The following is a 17708-nucleotide window of genomic DNA, read 5'->3' on the forward strand; positions in this document are numbered from 1 at the left end:
ACCAGCCTTCATCTCTCAAAATGTGGAGTCTGGGGAAGGTGGAAGGAAGGAGAGGCAACATGATCTAGTGGGTAGGACCCTCAATATCAAGAGAACCGGAGTTCTGTTCCTAGCTCGGTCGGTAACTTGCCTTGTGACCTTGGACAAGTCACACCCTGGCTCCATGCCTCAGCTTCCCTTCCTACCTTGTACAGCTTGCCTGTTTAGACTATAAGTTATTCAAGCCAGGGGCCATCCTGTATTAATACGTTAAAACAGACGTTAGTGATGAGACAAGGGGAGAAGCAGGATGTGGACCTGGAGTCCGGAAAGTTGACCTTTGGCAGTTTAGAATGGACTGTTGGTGAACTAATGTTCATGCACAATTAATACAAGAACATTGTATTTCCTAGCTGTTGGACAGCACATGTCCTCAGAAGATCTCATAGCCCTATGGACTGCAAAGGAGGGTCGAATCAAAAGACAGAGGGGCAAATGGAGGCACAGAGCAGGAAAGTGACATAGCCGAGGTAGCAAGTCGGTGCTGACCCCAGGACTTCTGTATCCCAATCGAGTCTTCTCTCCATTGCCTCCCAATAGAAGAAGCTTTTGCATACTGGCCTCTTCCAGCTGTTGAGGCTATGTCACAGCTAGTCAGTGGCAGTTAAGGGTATGGATCATGGAGATGACTCTGGAAATGTGCTCAGGTTGCATAAATATGTAGCAAGTAGCTCCTGTTCCCTGGCTCAAGGAATTTGCAGTTTAATGGAGTTTGGTCCAGTGGTGCAGGAACATTTTTAAGAGTGGGGGGGGTGGTGCTGACATCCCCAACTTACCCTGTCACCCACACAGCTGAGGCTGGGAACAAAGCCCCAGCACCCAGGGTCAGCAGCCCAGACCCAGGACCACAGCCGAGCCCTCCAGCACATGGGGCCCAAGCAAAGCCAGCAGCCAGAACCCCAGGCCCGCAGCCAGCATCAGAGCCCCTGCCGGGCAGGGTAGGCAGCAGAGCCCTGAGCTTGCAGGACAGCAGCTGAGACCCTGGGTTTGGAGCTGGCAGCAGGAGCACAGAACAGCAGCTGGGTCCCTGGGTGCAGTGCCTGCAACAGAGCCCCCAGCATGCAAGGAGGCAGCCTGGAGCCCAGGCGCCAGGCCAGGGGACTGTGGGTCCTGCAGCACCCCCCGCACCTTTTGTTCCTATGCCTATGCTAAGAGCAGGCACGGTAGTGAGTGCCCTGTGCAACTGTTGAGATCCATGGGCCTGAGAATGCTCAGGGTCTCCCAGGATGTGGTCCTGAGATCCAGGAGATGAGACCGGGAAGAATAAATTAGGTGGGGGCCAGGCAAGGTGCTAAGAGGGTGAGGAGAAGAGGGGGAAAGATCCCTAAAGGAGGAGGAAAGATGGACCAGATAGGCAGAGGAGACACTTACCCAGGTGTAGGGGATGCATGGGTGGAGGGTAGCATGAAGCTCGGAGCAGGTGAGAGCGATCAAAGGAGCTGTAGGGCAAAAGAGCCAGGAAATGCAGAGGGGGTTGAAAGCTGGACTGGGGCTATGGAGCTCTTGAAGGCAAAGGCCCAGAGCCAGAATGCCGTGTGCTGGGGTGTACGTGGTGGCAGGAGGGGAGCAGCAGGGCCAGGAAGGGATTCGTGGAAAAGGCATGCTGGGCGAGGAAGGTGAAGCTTGGACAAGGTGACAGCTGTGAGTTGACCGAGTTAAGGTGTGAGCTCAGCATTTCTGATGGAGGCAGGTGTTTCAGACTGATGGGGAGCTCAAAGGGAGAAGGACCAGACCAGAGAGATTGGGGTAGGGAAGAAGCCCTGATGGAGGTCAGGGGAGAAGATGCCCCCAGATTATCAGATGATCCAGAGGGCAATTCTGAACTGGGTAGAGAGGAACCCTCTGTAGGTGACTGAGGGGGGTGAACAGGAGACCAGTTTTGGTGCAGGCTGGGGAGATGGGAGGACAGGAGCCTGCCTGCAGGGCGTGAGGCTGCGGGGAACCATAGTTCTGTTTTCTGTTACAGTAGCTGGTGTGGCGCCATCCTCAGTATCACCGCTTGTTCCTTATCTCACCGATCCCACATCCTCCTTCACTCTGGCCCGTATCTCCCACCAGTGAGGGTGGCACCTTTCTCCCTGGTAACATTAACCTTGTTTGTGTTTCACTGCTTCCAGCTCTCCAGTGCCCTGAAAACAGCCACTTCGAGGAGTGCATGACCTGCACAGAGACCTGTGAAGCCCTGGTCACAGGCCCCGTCTGCGTGGATAGCTGCACGGAGGGCTGCCAGTGCGACGAGGGCTTTGCCTTCCAAGGCTTCCAGTGCGTCCCCCGGAGCGAGTGTGGCTGCAGTTTTGAGGGGCATCAGCTCTCCACCAACCAGACCTTCTGGATGGATATTGACTGCCAATTCTTTTGCTACTGCAATGGGTCCGACAACAGTGTGCACTGCGAGAACATCTCCTGCAAGGACGACGAGTACTGCCTGGAGGAGAACGGCCTCTACTACTGCCAGCCCCGCACCGATGCCTCCTGCATCGTCTCCGGCTATGGCCATTACTTGACCTTTGATGGGTTCTCGTTTGACTTTCAGAGCAGCTGCCCTCTGGTTCTTTGCACAACCATCTCCAGGCAGCGGGAGGAGAGGTCAGATACTTTCCCAGGTTTCACCATCACAGCCAAGAACGAGGATCGGGACCCATCCCTGGCCTTGTGGGTGAAACAGGTTGAGGTGGACGTCTTCAATTACAACATCGTCATCCACCGGGCCTACAAATACACCGTGCTGGTGAGTCATCTGGTTGCAGCCTGACCTGGAGGGTAGCAGGGTGGTGGGAGAGGCAGCCGGCGGGAGTGTGGAATTCAGTTGAGTGCCGTACCTGCTGCTCCTAACGGGGGCCACAGCAAGAGTTGATGCTACTGGAAAAGGGTGAAAAGTTTGGGTAGATCCTCACTGCTGGTCTTATGCACCCTTGTCTGTTGTACCTCTTGAGTCTTCTATGCAGTCAGTCTTCAGAACTCCTTAGAGTTCCTGTATGACCATTTTCTGCTGCTCCCTGTCTCTCATTTCAGGAGACTGCCATTGCCTTCACTTTCTTAAGGGGCCTTTGGTTTTCTCCTGGGCTGCCTCCACTGTTTTATAGAGACTGACAGTGACGTTTCTGTGTAGTCAGAGGCGCAGGAATTAGGGGTGTGGGAGTGCTGCTGTGCCCCCATGTTTTGTGCCTACCTGATCACTGGGGTCCTGCTGCTACCCAGGGTCACATCCACCAACCTGGGGTCTTGTCCACTGACTCTGCCTCAGTGGCTCCAATGCTCTGCTCCTGGCCTTTGCCCAGGGCTCTGCAGATGCCCCCAGAGGGGCATGGGCAGTGGTAAGAGGGACGGCAGCTTCACGCTCCCATCCTAAAAATCTGGCCAGTGCTACTGTTTGTACCAGGGCTTTCTGGAAGGATAAGGCCCCAGCAAGCTTCTTTGGAGGGTTCAAGCTCACAAGCTGTCCAGGTACATGAAACGTGTGGGAACCTCACAGGGCAGCTGCATGAGGAGGCCTTGCTGGATAACTGGGTAACCATATCAAGGCCTGAAAGGCGTTGCATTTCTGAGCTCTCTTGGGAGCCGCGAACAGACTGGGAGAAGTTCTAACTCATCTGTCAGGCAGGGTTGTTTTCAGAGTAGATTCTGATGGCTGGTAACTAAAGAAGCTGGGATGGGGCATTGGAGGTGGTACCTTTAAGGGCTGAACTTCCCAGACAGTGGACCTGGACTGAGACTGAAACAGAACTCGTGCAAAAAATGAGAAGCCCTGAGTGACTGTTGAACACCTGCTAGGCTATGATGCAGTCTCCTTGGGCAGCATGGAGCACTTGTTAGCAGCAGGAGGTTCCCTGTGGTGAGCTGATATCCCACTGGCACTCGCCTGGGCCGCCCATGGGGTCTGTTCTTGGAGGGGTGCTGTCGGGAGCTGCGGAATCTGGATCCTAGTGTCCCGATAGAACCTATTTCCAGTAGGAGCCAAAGCAAAGCACTGAGTTCAAATGTGCCCAGGCTTTGGGGAAGTTCAGATTCAGATCTAGATCTGGGTCTGAGCTCCACAGCCCTGGGCCCATTTCTAATTATTGTTGCTGTTGTGGCCTCTCTGCCAAGTGGTGGTCGATGTCTGGGACCTGCAGTTGGGCTTCTTGTGAGAGGAGAAGTCAGAGACGTAGATTCTGGGTATTTTCTTAAGACACCTCTACGCAGTCCTGGGTGTGACTGCAGCTTATGTAGATGTACCTGAGCTAGTTTTCATATAGCTACGTTGGGTACCAATGCAGTGAAGTTGCAGCGGCAACTGATTAAGCATGGGGTAGCCACCTGACTAATTACCTCGGGTCCCAGGCAGGCTTGTACTACTGAAACTTCACTACCCAGGCTCTCAAGGTCATTGCGCCCTCTCATTTTTCCCATCCGTGTGCAGAATACATTTTGTTATATGCACTGATGCATATATAGATGTGCACCACCAGTAGAAACACACGCTGCCAGCTGTGGGCGCTCTGCTAATCAGCTGGGTGACATCTGAATCTCTCCCAAGTGCTCAGTTTACAGGGAACACTGCTCAGTGTAGAGATACTAAAGCTACCTCAGGTACGTGTCCTGGAGCTCCAGTCACACCTTATGATTGAAGTACAGACATCCCCATTGTGGAGCTTGTTACTTGTATTGTCCACACCAGTCCTGGTACAAAGGTGCTTACAAACAGCACACAGTTTGGAAAAGGGACTCCCAGACTGGAAAAAGCTTGGAGCCAAAATAGAGCCCAGCTCCTGCCCAGTGCAGCATCCTCCAGTGCTTCATCCAGGCTGTCATAATTTTTTTGCAGTCATCACTTTCTTCTCCTGAGAGCAGCATCACAGTCCCACTCTTGCACAACAGAGCATCTCCCATGAGGTGTGCACCCGAAAACAAAGGCATCCCTTGACCCTGCCTTTGAGTCCTTGCAGATTAATAATCTAGCCATCCTCCTCCTGTGTCCTTGCAGATTAACAATGAACGTCTCTACCTGCCCTTGAAGCTGGGCCAAGGGAAGGTGAACATCTTCGCCTTTGGCTTCCACATTGTGGTGGAGACTGACTTTGGGCTGAAGGTGGTATATGACTGGAAGACCTTCCTCTCTGTCACAGTTCCACGAAGCCTCCAGAACAGCACCTACGGTCTCTGCGGCCGCTACAACGGCAATCCCAGCGACGAACTGCAGACTTCCAGTGGGCTGTTGGCCTCCAATGTGAACGACTTCGGCCAGAGCTGGGTGAAGCGGGACACCTTTTGCCAGGTGGGCTGCGGAGACAAGTGCCCCACCTGCAGCAAGGTGGAAGGGTTTTGGAAACCACAGCAGCTGTGCAGCCTAATCCCCAGCAAGAGCAGCGTCTTCGCCAAGTGCCACAGCAAAGTCAACCCTGGCTTCTTCTACAAGAACTGCCTGTTTGACACCTGCATTGATGGGGGGGCTGTCCAAACCGCCTGCAGCTGGCTGCAGAATTATGCCAGCACCTGCCAGACCCAGGGAATAGCCATCACCGGCTGGAGGAACTTCACCTCATGCTGTGAGCAGAATCTTTTCCTTCTACCTTTGCCCTTGTAAATTATTTAGATGGTCATCTGCTTTGGGGCTAGATGCTCAGCTGGCGTTGCTCCTCCCACTTCAATAGAACAATTCATCTTTGTAGCACAGGGTCTGGCTTTTTGGGAGTAAAAGCTGAAGCTTCCCCCTCTGCAGGGAGGGAGACTATGGTGGGGAAATGGCAATACAGAGCAAAGGGAGCTAGATGAAAATCCGGCCCCGTCGCTGTAACTGGTGCTCATTAGCATTAGATGAATGCAGTGGCTTTGGCCCCTTTCCTGATGGACAACCCTGTCCATCATAAAACCACCACTGAAACTGGTATTTATTGACCCCTTTGCTGGCCACCTTGGTGGCAGGCACTGGATGGCTGCGCAGACTGAGCTAGTTGGACCCTTCTCGGTGGTCCCCTTAGAGCACTGCCCTTACCTATGTATAATTAGAGGGTCTCAGTCTCCCAGACTGGGTGCCTGCCACTTTCCACTAGCACCCAAAGGTTGGTGATGGTGCAGGGTGAGGGACTCAGAGCTCAGATCCCAGACAAGCAGCATAGGTAATCTCCATAGCAACTACATGGAGCTGCAACACAAAGTTCTCACAGTCAGTGTTTCTCAAATGCAGCCATTGTGGCCGCATCTGGCTGCCAAGGACTCTTCTGGCAGCTGCAGCCTCCTGGGCAATGTCTGGGGGTGGGGAGAAACAGTTGGGTCCCATCCCCTGCTGGAGCTACAAACCCAGGCAGAGTGAGAAGCTGGGAGCGGTGGGGCTCATGCTTCCAGCTTTTGCCGTGGGATTATGGGTGACAGACTGTAGCTGTGGGTCTGTAGGCTCCAGACACACAACAGAAGGCTCCATCCCCTGATCCCAATCTAGGGGCCCTGAGCTCCAGCTGTGGTCCCTGGGCTCTGGCCTCAGGATCACCCCCACTCTTCCATCTCTGCCAGCCCTTGCTGCATCCATGGCCCTGGGCTTTGTGCTCCAGGATCCAGTGCAGGGCTCCCACGCTCCCATTTCCCCTGGCCCTTGCTGCCTACCCACATCCCCATCTGGGGCACCATTTGTCCCCCAGCTTGCTAGGTCTGATTAAATCTGCAATGAGAAGTGCTCTTGGCATGTTAGTTAATACCCCTACCAGCTTGCTAGCCAGTCTGCTCCTGGCAAAGTCTCATGAACAAAAGTACAGTTATCACTTTCCACAGCAGCCAACTTAGTAGCTAGGCAAGTCTAAAAAAAACAAGAGCAATCCAAAAATAAAGAAGAAACAACAAAGAAACAACAACACAAGACAAGAATGTGCAAAGTGCCTTATATGTGTTTCTCTTCTGTTTCAGTCCAGTTAAGAATAGAGACAAAGTACATTTTTTCTGAGTTTGCCAAAAAAACCCACAACCCTGCATAAAGATGACTTGGACGTGTTTATGTGCATGACGGTCTGTTTTTCTGAAAGTTAATTTGGTGTTTTGGGGAAAGAGCTCACAGCATCCACCAGAAGAATTGGTGGCCGCACTCTGAGGCCACCAAAACTGTTGTTGTGAGAGCCCTGAGTCGCCTTCATGGAGGTACGAGGTTTGTGATATAGTGTTGCCCCAAGAACAGGCACAGAACTGGGAGTAAGGACACTTAAGTTCTGTTTCCAGCTCTGTCACTTAACTGATATGGGAACATCTCCTTGTGTAGAACGTCTCCTCTCTAGAAGAGGACCCAGGGTGACCTCGTGTTTTGGAATGTACTGGGATGCGTGGCAGGAAAGTGCTGTGCAGATGATGTTGTGACTGACGTTGAGTATGGGAGCTGTGTTGGTTTTTGTGAGGGGTAGGTGGTGAATATGGGGGTGAGGATTCTTAGAGAAGCACCATGGTTAGGCCCCAAAATAATGAGAAACCAAAAAAAAAAAAAAAAAAAAAGGATTAAAAATGAGACCAGTGATAAGAGTCAGGGAAATAAAACAGCTCAACAAACAACTCAGCATGAAAGAGATGAGTACCAGAGTCAAGGGAGATTATCTCACGTGTCAATAGATTCATAGAGGAAATGGAGCTGCAGGAGGATGAATTATGGGTCAGTCATTGAATCTGATCATTTCCTAAACATTTGTCATCTGTCAAGTCTTGCGTAGGTCTCCAGGCGTGTTGGAAAACCCAGGGCCTGGCATTGGTATGGTCAGGAGGGCCATTGTTTGGTATTCTGTGTTAATTTACTGATGTGCTAGGACTGATCGCATACAAGGGTTGATGCTAGGAGGTTCCTAGCTTGGTCTGCCTGACCTGGATGAACAGGGGTTTTATTTCCCTGAGAAGCAAGTTAACTGTGTTGTGCTACAGACAAAGCCTCGTGGGATTAAACCCCGTCTACACTGCAGTGATGACTATGGGAAGAGAAACTAAATCTAGTTTCAAACCCAGACTCCTCTTCTAGAGTCCAGCACTTAGAGAGCCCTTTAGGGTTGGTACAAAAACATCTCCCTTCCTGGCTCTTGTTGCAGCACTGGAGCCATGATGAACACAAGCTCTTCACTGAGTTTTGTAAACAGGCTAAAGTCTGGGGCAAACTAAGGCTTAAAGCATCCCTCTGCTGGCTATGGATCACAGGTAAGGGCCAGTTGGCACTAAAGACCAGAGCCCTGTTTGTAAACAGTTAAACAGGCAAGTGAGTTGTAACTAGATTCCCAGCATGACTGTGCTTGGAGTCTGGCTGTTGATGTGCATTTGAGCCGGCTGGAAGCACACCACTTTGGCACGTTTCGGGGCCACCTTTCAGCCATGTTGTGCGTGGGCGTGGACTGTGCCAGCAGCCTGTTGTGTGATGATCACATTACAACGCCTGCAGATGGGCCTTGTAGCACACTTTAACAACCGGGATCTCACCCATGTGGGGTGAGCTGCAGGGGTTCCACTCTCTATGGAAGCCGGTCCCCACAGGCAAGGATTGTCTAATCGGCTAAGCATGGTGGTTCAACTGCACTATGGACAGGCCTGGGGGAACCTATCTGTGTTAGTACAGCTGTCAGGGAATCGCTTTTCAATGCAATTGCACCCCAAGAAAGTCAGAGCGTGGCTCGAGTGGCAAAGGAACCTAGCTGAGGTTTAACATCGTCCCTGGACCCTGCTGAAATCTTGGATTGCCAGGTGCATCAGCACAGCCTGGGGATGTAGTTCAGTTCCCCTTTGCGATGCCCAAAGGATCAGTGGAGGAAGCAAAGCTTGGGACTCAGAAGCTGAGAGTTTAATTCCTGGCTCTGACCCCGTCACTTACTCTCTGTGCACCTCAGTTTCACCAATGTGAAAATGGCATGATACCCTCCTCAGGAGTACCCTGAGGATAAATACATTAATAGCTGTGAGTTGCTCAGACACCATCACACAAGTGGGGGTGGTAAGTGTCTGTATCGACAGGTGATCCTTCTGTTGCACCAGGGATACAAGCGTCATAGCTGGTTCCCAATATACAGCTGTACTTGCCACTAGCATAGTGTGTCATATCCCCTCTCTAATCGTTGAGCTAGCTGATAACAACCTACTACTACTGCCTGCTAACGGAGCTACTCCTTTAGCAAAAGTAGTAGATCTATACTGAAGACTCTCAGTTCAAACCCTACAGACAATCCACAAAGAGCATAGTTTCATAGTAAAGAGCCATGTAGTTTAGAGCATCCTGCACTGCATAGCAAATCCAAGGAGGGAATGGGTTAACTCCAAAGTTCAAACAACAGCTGCTATTCTTCATTTGTTAAACAAGAATTGGATTAGTTCTATAGAAAGCAAAGATTATGTGTTTGCTCTAATGATGCTGCCTGCTATTGTCAATAAGATTACAATACCTCGTTCAATTACACTCCGTCATGAAAAGGAGCTGCAAAACTCTCCAGCAGACAGACAATCTGGCAGATCAGACAAAAAGTAATATTCATAACCAACCAGATTTAAAATTAAATTTCATTTATTCTTTCTCGTTGAAAAGTCACAACTCATTGTGACTTTTCAAAGGCTCGCTCATTGTGGCTGAAGCTGGGTATGGCATGGGACATGGGTTGACTTCCATGCTGAGGCTGTGAACTGAATACAACAGAAGACGGGAGGAGACAATGCCTAGGTAGAAACACCAGAGGGACCTGAGGGAAGAGGTGACGTGAGAGAATGTACTGGACTGGCCCTCAGGAGTCTTGGGTCCTGGTTCTGGCACGAGGCTGCTGTCTGAGTTTGGGATAGTCAGAGTGGTAAGGTGACGAGCTATTTCCCCGCCTCTTCTTCGGGCTTATATTTTAAGACTGTAAGACCTTCAGGGCAGGGCCTTCTTCGTAGCATATGTATTGCTGGCCCAACAGAGCCCTGTGGTTTCTAAGTGCTATTGGAGTCCAGATAAACGTAGAGAAGCCAAAGATGGTTCATAAAGTGAATGTACTTTGCTGGCTGCTCGCTTGGTTGGCTGAGAATACAATGGTGTAGTAATTCTGCTGGCTGTCTTCAGTCAAAGCCAGACATAGCCTGATGGGTCTTTCCTGGCAAAGACCACTGGCCATTCACAATGGATTCTGCCCTGTTCAAAAACGGCGGCCAGGGTTGGAAGTCCAACCATTCTTACCTGACCGAAGATTTGAACTTGGCCCTCTAGGGGCAAAAGACTAAGGCACAGGCAGACCCCATCTCCCCAGCACCAGACCCACCACTGAGGCTTTGCAGGATTTCATGTTGAAATGGAAACTTTTAAAGCGTGGCCCGCAAGAACCCAAGACCAGGCTGATCACCTGACAGTGCAGTAGCTTCCATCCCAAATAAACTATCTCCAAATACCAAAATGAGTTCACCCTCCTGTAAAATGCAGCCTTTTCTGAGATGGACTATAAGGTGTGAGTTAACACAGCAGAACAGCACAGTCCCTTAATATTAATGACTGAGAGTGAAAGGAAGCATCCAAATTCAGCCCCGGGGGGAATTTAGGCAAAACTGGCTCAGGGCACCGGGGGTATCAGTCACCAGTATTCTGAAAAGTACCAAAGTCTTAGCAGCCTGGGTTCTCTTCCTTGACTAGGTGAACGTTCTCCTTTGTGCTTCCGTTGGGATAAACATGCCTTACCTGTATCCTAATCAGTGTTTGCAAAGTGCTTTGTGATCTTTGGATATGCCCATTGGCCAAGCTTTGAATCTTGCTCCTCTTTACGGCTTGGATCGGGGGGGACTGGGTAGCTGGAAGCCTGGACTGTAGTTTTTTTTTTCTCCCCATCAAAGGGTATGAGAACACCTGACATTTCACACTATCGCTCAGTATGAATCCAGGAGTAAAACTTACTGGGCTGTGTCATTGCGGGGTTGGGGTGATCATTCAGTCCAAAGTGTTTTCTCCTGCAGGCTAAGTCTGTCCTTTACTTTCCAGCTGTCAGCTGTCCCCCCAACAGTCACTACGAGAGCTGTGTGACTGTGTGCCAGCCCCGCTGCGCCGCCATCCGGCTGAAAAGTGACTGTAACCATTACTGCGTGGAAGGCTGCCAGTGTGACTCTGGTTATGTCCTGAATGGCAAGAGCTGCATCCTTCCCCACAACTGCGGCTGCTACTTAGATGGCAAATATTACGAGGTAGGAGCATCTCCTTCCTTCGTTTCTGTCCTCCTTTTTCCATCCGGCTGCGGGTGTGCTGCATTGGTTTTTTCTCCACTGACGTCACTATATAGGGCTAGATGTGCTGCACTTGGGTAAAAAGTGAATTGTATCAGCTGGTAGCACCCCTGGGCAAATCACTTTTCACACTAGTGCAGCACATCCACACTGGGGGATTCATACCTGTGCTGCTACCCGCTGTAGGAACAACCCCCAGCCAGATTTCCATTTACACTAGGACCTTGCTGTACAGCACAGAAGAGTGGATGCCCCAGTGCGAACTTCAGGAGAGGCATTAGCAGCCATCGCATAGGGCATTCAGGGAGCCCAGGCGTGGATGGTGCTTGTGAATCTGTGTTGATGCCCTTGCTAGCTTGTTTACACTATTATTGATAACCGGATAGATTAAAATTAATGTGTGCATGCAGCCACACCTTCACTTGTCACGTAGATGTGCCCCAAAATCTCTTCTGAAAGTGGCCTAAGGCATGAGACTACCAGACTCTGATAGAGTCATAGAGTCACAGAACACTGGAACTGGAAGGGACCATGTGAGGTCATCGAGTCCCGTCCCCTGCCCTGACAGCAGGACCAAGCACTGTCTTGATAATCTCTGATAGATGTCTATCTAAGCTGCTCTTAAATACTTCCAGTGATGGAGATTCCACAACCTCTCTAGGCAATTCATGCCAGTGTATAACCATCCTGACACTTAGGAAGCTTTTCCTGATTTCCTCCAAAACCTCCCTTCACCATCAGCATCATCAACAACCATGGTCTCAGCGTGTGTTGGTGTCCGATGCCTCCCTCACGTTTTCCTTCCATCTTTTCCCATCCAGAGCGAAGTGGTTTAGTTTCTGTAGACTAGCTCTGCACCGATCTATTATATCATCTACCCATTCTCTGTGGGGTCTGCCTCTCCTATTTGAACTGTCCATTATGCCAGATACCAGGGTCTTGACTTTTCGCTCATCATTCATTCTGCAGATATGCCCAAATAGCTGTAACTTCTGTTGTATATCCTTCTGCAGTTGGTTCTCTTTTGACTGTATCTTCCTATATAATGCCTCTCTGGTGACCTTCTGCACCCACCCTCTTCTCAGGATCTTTCTGTAACAACTCCTCTCAAATGCCACTGTCCTTCTCTTCGAATCTTTCATTATCACCCCTGTCTCTCATCTGTGCAACATGCTGCTGAATACACACATTTTCAGGAGGCTCAGCTAATTACTTTACTTTTCCAGATCTTATCCATTGCCTTCAAACTCACTCTTGCTTTCACTATTCTTGTTGCTGTTTCCTTCTTAAAAGCTAAATCATACGTCATGTTGCTCCTAAGATATGTGAACGTCTCTATATTCTCTGATTTGATCCCATCTACACTGATCTTCCTTCCTATTTCATAATGTCCAAATACCATTGTCTTTGTTTTATCCATGTTCATAATCAGTCCACACCACTTCCCTTCCTCATTTAACACCTGCACTGTTCTCGCTAGCTCCTTTTCTTCTATGATAACTATATCATTTGTGAACCTCAAGCTATTAATTCTCATCCTGTGCACCAGTATCGCTTCTTCCTCTTCCTTGATCTTATGTTTTGCTCTGTCTAGGTGCACGATGAAGTTACTTGGCGATATCAGATCTCCTTGTGTCGTACCACTACTCGTTCTAAACCAACTTCCCAACTCCCTGCACATTCTCTCCGCTGCCTCCTCATTGTCGCTGATATCCTTCAACAACTGTATCAGTCTGCTATCCACTTCACATGACTGCAACACTGCCCAAATCTCTTTCTGATCTATGCTGTCAAGTGTCTTCTGAAAATTGACAAAACAATTGTGGATGTTCTTGTTCTTTCATCAAGCTTTGTCCACTATCAGTCTGAGTGCCAATATCTGCTTTATGACACTTCTATCTTTAATCCTGCTTGCTTGTCCGCTAGATGTTCTTCTATCTGCCATCTCAGTAACTCTGTCGTGTCGTGACCAGCACCTTGTCTAGATGACTTGTTAGGGCAATTGTTCTATAGTTCTTGTACTCCAATGCGCTTCCTTTCTTGTGTATTGTCACTAGCACAGATCTTGTTCATGCCTTCCCTTCCTTTCATGCTATATTACATAGTCAGTGTATTTCCTGAATCATACATTCTCTGCCCTATTTGATCATCTCTCCTGTAATCTTATCATTTCCACTGCTCTTGTTCTTTAGTCATTTCACTGCTTTTACTACCTCCTCCTTCAAAATATCAGTCTTGTTCTCAATGCTTGGCAGCGATATCTCTTTCAGTTCTTCCAGTCTCTCTGACATGCTCGGATCCAACTGTGCTTTGTACAGATCGGTGCAATATCTCGTCCATCACTGCACAACCTTCTCCTTGTTCATGAGCACTTCATCATTCTTGCCTTTGATCACCACTTGCTTCAGCTGCCACTTCCTGTTAATACTCCTGATCATCTTACACACCGCCCTGGTCTTACCCTCAATGTAATACTTCTCTATATCTTCACACTGCTCCTTTAGCTATTTCACCTTATCCATTCTGACTGCTTTTCTTACCTCTTTGCATTTCGCTCTGTATTGCTGTTCCGCCCACTCAGAAACATCCCTCCTGATCTTCGATGCTCTCTTCTCTTCTAACAACTTCAGCATCTCCGGCATAATCCACTTCTTGTTGATCTTCTCTTCTTCCAGAATCGACTGTTCAGTTGCCTCTTTTATCGTCATGGCTACCCCTTTGACTCTCTTACCTAGGTCTTTCCTGACCTTCTCTTTGAGCATTGCTGTATACGCAATCCCCTGTTTCTTCCTCGCTTAGCCTCGCCACCTCTCTTTTTTTCTTGTACTGTCTTTTACTTTCTCTTGAGTTTCATCTTGATGTTCCCAATCACTAGGCTGTGTCCCAAGTCTATCCCTGCTCCTTGGAAAATAATTCAGCACTGCTGTACTGATGTTGCCCATCTTCTTCTTATCAAAATCATATCTATCATGTTCTTGGACTTCCCAGATTTTGATCGTCATGTCCACTTCCTACAGTCCTTTTGTTGGAATCTCATGTTGCAGATCACCATCTTGTACTCTGTTGCAAACTCTAGTAGGTTCTTGCCTCATTCATTTCTTTCTCTGTACCCAAACCTTCCCATGACTCTCTCTCAACCTTCGTTATCTCTTCCAACCTTTGCATTCCAATCTCCTTCGATGATCAACACATCTCTCTTTGATATCTCCTCCAGCCTCTTTCGCAGATCATTATTGAATAGTTTAATCTCTTCCTCTGTGCTCTCTGACATGACTGCATACACCTGAATGAACGAGATGTTGAATGGTTTCACTTGGAATCTCGCTGCCATCATTCTCGCACTCACTGGTTTGTCGCCTAACAATGCTACTCTGGCTTTTTTTCTAAGAAGGAATCCGACTCCTGCTTCAAGTTTTGTTTCGTTCCCCGACCAAATGACTTTGCAGACCCACACGTGTCTGGATGCCATCCAACGCATCTCCGCCAGTCAAAGTATATTGCATTGGTAGCTCTCCATCTCCTTTCAAAGCAGCTCTAACTTTCCAGTTGCCCGTAGCGTTCGGACGTTCCACATTCCAATTGATGATATATACATTCGCTGTAAACCCTGACTCTTGAGACGTAGTTTGTCAGATGAAATGCTATCAAACTAAGTGTTCTTTAACCATCTTGAGATGTTTTTCCTTATCTGGTGATATTGGTTCTCCTTAGGACAGGGTCTCCTTTGTATCAGCCTGGCATTATACTATGTCACTGCCATTTGGGTGGAATGTAAGAGTGTGACTTCCCACTTTCCAGCTCGTGGCTGTTGCTCTTTTAATCTGGCTGCACACAAAAGCTTTAAGCCTTCCCATATGGATATAGAAAAAGAACTTATTGTTACAGCGGGGGTGTGCAAACTGGTTCCCCTCGCCCTAGCTGTGGAGGCGGCTCTGCCGGCTTACCCTTTCTCCTTCCCTCATACTGAGCTGGGTTGCCAGGGGTTCATTTCAGCCTTGCCCACCTGCAAAGACTGCTGTGAGAGACAGGGACTAGAATCTCCACAGCTGGCTCTTTGTACCCTGGAATGGTCAGGCCCCCCTCACCTCCAGTCCAATGCTGTCCTTACCCCTCCCTTGCTGCCTCAGGGTTCTCTGTGGAACCAAAAGTCGCTGCCTTCAGTTACCACAGGAAGGCCTGGCACACGGAGCAGGACCCGAGTGCCCCTTAATCCCTAGCCTCCCTCAGCCTTCTCCTTACCTCTCTCCTTCTTGCTGGTCCCTCATACCAAGAAGAGCAGCTGAAGATCGTGGGAGGTTGAGGGCCCGAGCTCTGATTTTGCTCTTGGCCACATGAGAGGTGTGGCAAGTACCAGATTCCTCGGCTGCTGCAGTTGCCTGCAGCTTAAAAGAAACATTGGGTCTGGTGCCCCTTTACACAACTCTGCAGGAGTAAAGGGGTGTCAGCACAATTTTCAGTCACTTCCCGGCCTCTCTATTTTGCCATAGTGGTGTAACATGGCCTCAATGGAAATGAGAATCCTTATCCCACCTATCTTCCCCCCACTCCGCCCTCTCTTGCCATGCACATAAGGCTTGCTTTCTCCCCCTTTGCTTCTAGATAAGGTGCCTCCTGGTTTTCCTATGTCCCTCAGCTAATCACTTCTAGGAAGATGGCAATAGTGCATCTAAATGAGTGTCTTCAAGGAGCTCTCCTTTTCTATATTCCTCTGAACCACAATAAATAACACAACATTTTAGTGCAAACAGTGCAAATTATGCAGTCCTCTTCCCTAAGTGGCCTGTGGAACTGAGTGCTGAATGGTTCCTGAACAAAAACAAAACAGAGATGGTAACAGAGAGGAAGCCGTGCTCGTCTATACACTATCAAAACAAAAAGCAGTCAAGTAGCACTTTAAAGATGAGCAAAATGGTTTATTAGGTGAGCCACGAAAGCTCATCTAATAAACCATTTTGCTCATCTTAAAACAGAAATGGGGAATGGAAACACTGCCCCTCGGCTATTGTTTCTTCTGCCCCTTGTTGCCTCCTAATTGGACAGGCCTCCAATAAATTTTGGGAGTAAACATGAGAATTCTGTTCAGCTGAAATCTTCCTGGAGGATAATTTGCAAATCCATTTTGGAGTTTCTCACCTCTGCTAGCTGCACTGCTGTGAAGTAGGAATGCAGAGTATGTCTCCCTGCAGTTATCTAGAGACAGCTCTCCACATAATTAATAGCCTTAATGTATTTAGCCATATAGTCCTTCAGGTTATGTAATATTTATCAGCTTAAACTTGGCAAGAGAACAGCAAAGTCTTAATAAAGAGACTGAAACTTAGTCTAGCTCACAGAATGAATACAACAAAATGAAAATTTAATTCTCACAGCAGCATTTGCATGACTCATTGAGGCTGATTTCTCCCTTCTTTGAACCCAGACAACTCCGTTGACTTCAGTGGATTTACTCCTCTTTGAAGTGAGAGGAGGCAATCGGGCTCCCTGAATCTCGGACTTGATTTTACCAGGTTAAAACAATTAACAGCAGAGGAAAAAGAAGAATCAAGAGGGGGAAAAAGCTGTGGAATGTTACGGATGATAGGAGAAGGCTGTCGTAGACTACCAGAGCTGCAGGGAAGGCTCTGCTGCCAAAAGCATGCTGGTATTAGATAGCAGTGTGAAAAGATTCATTCACCAAAAACCTTTGGTGTCTTCACTGTAGATGCAAAAATGTCTTTTTGTTCTGCGCTTGTACAGCACCTAGCACCAAAGAGATTCTGGTCCTTCACTAGGGCTCCTAGACACTACAGTAATAATAGTAATAAAGTGGTGATGTCAGTGTTTTTTAAAATTAATGTTACCATGCCAAGCCGGAACCATTGTCTCTGGTTTTATTGCTGTCCTGCTACTAATTTATTCTGCTTTTCAGTAGCTTACAACTCAGATCTCCTTCTCCTTCTTCTTGACTTCAGTTAGGCCCAGAAGTTGGTTAGCATCTCTCAATACTCAAACCCTAATGCTGGGCACAGAAATCCCTCAGGGGAGGACTACACAGCTCCTGGAGGAGAGCTGAAATACTGTCAGATTCTGTCCATTCGTGCCAATAATTTTCTCACCTCAGATCCTTGATTCAGCATTTCTGCTGGAAATAATTTTCAACAGTAACTGGGTCAGGGCACCCAGTTATGTGGAAGATGCATACCTTTGGGACTAAACTGAGGGAGATTGGGGAAGGATGGACGTTACCCCCAGACTAATTGTTTTCTCTACTGAAAATGTTAGGATCAGTTTTGCTATTTGCACATGTTGTTGCAGCCATATCAGTCCCAGTAACAGAGAGACAAGGTGAGTGAGGTAGTATCTTTTTATTGGAGCAACTTCTGTCGATTAGACAGACAAGCTTTCAACTTAACACAGAGCTCTGGGTAAACTTGAAATAGGGTGACCAGATAGCAAGTTTGAAAAATCAGGACAGCAGCTGGGGCATAATAGGTACCGATAAAAGAAAAAGCCCCAAATATCAGAACAGGCCCGATAGTGTG

General features: G+C 48.6%; 1 protein-coding gene across 1 annotated transcript in view; it reads left to right on the top strand.

Moving 5' to 3' along the window:
* Nucleotides 1-17708, top strand: part of TECTA (tectorin alpha) — a 60294-nt gene that overhangs the window by 25455 nt on the left and 17131 nt on the right. Inside the window, exons 10-12 of the mRNA XM_074976841.1 lie at nt 2157-2767; nt 5003-5564; nt 10949-11148. Of these exons, the coding sequence (XP_074832942.1) occupies nt 2157-2767; nt 5003-5564; nt 10949-11148 (1373 nt within the window). The remainder of the gene's footprint in view (nt 1-2156; nt 2768-5002; nt 5565-10948; nt 11149-17708) is intronic.

Source organism: Carettochelys insculpta, chromosome 25 (assembly GCF_033958435.1).
Source record: "Carettochelys insculpta isolate YL-2023 chromosome 25, ASM3395843v1, whole genome shotgun sequence".
Taxonomy (NCBI): Eukaryota; Metazoa; Chordata; order Testudines; family Carettochelyidae; genus Carettochelys; species Carettochelys insculpta.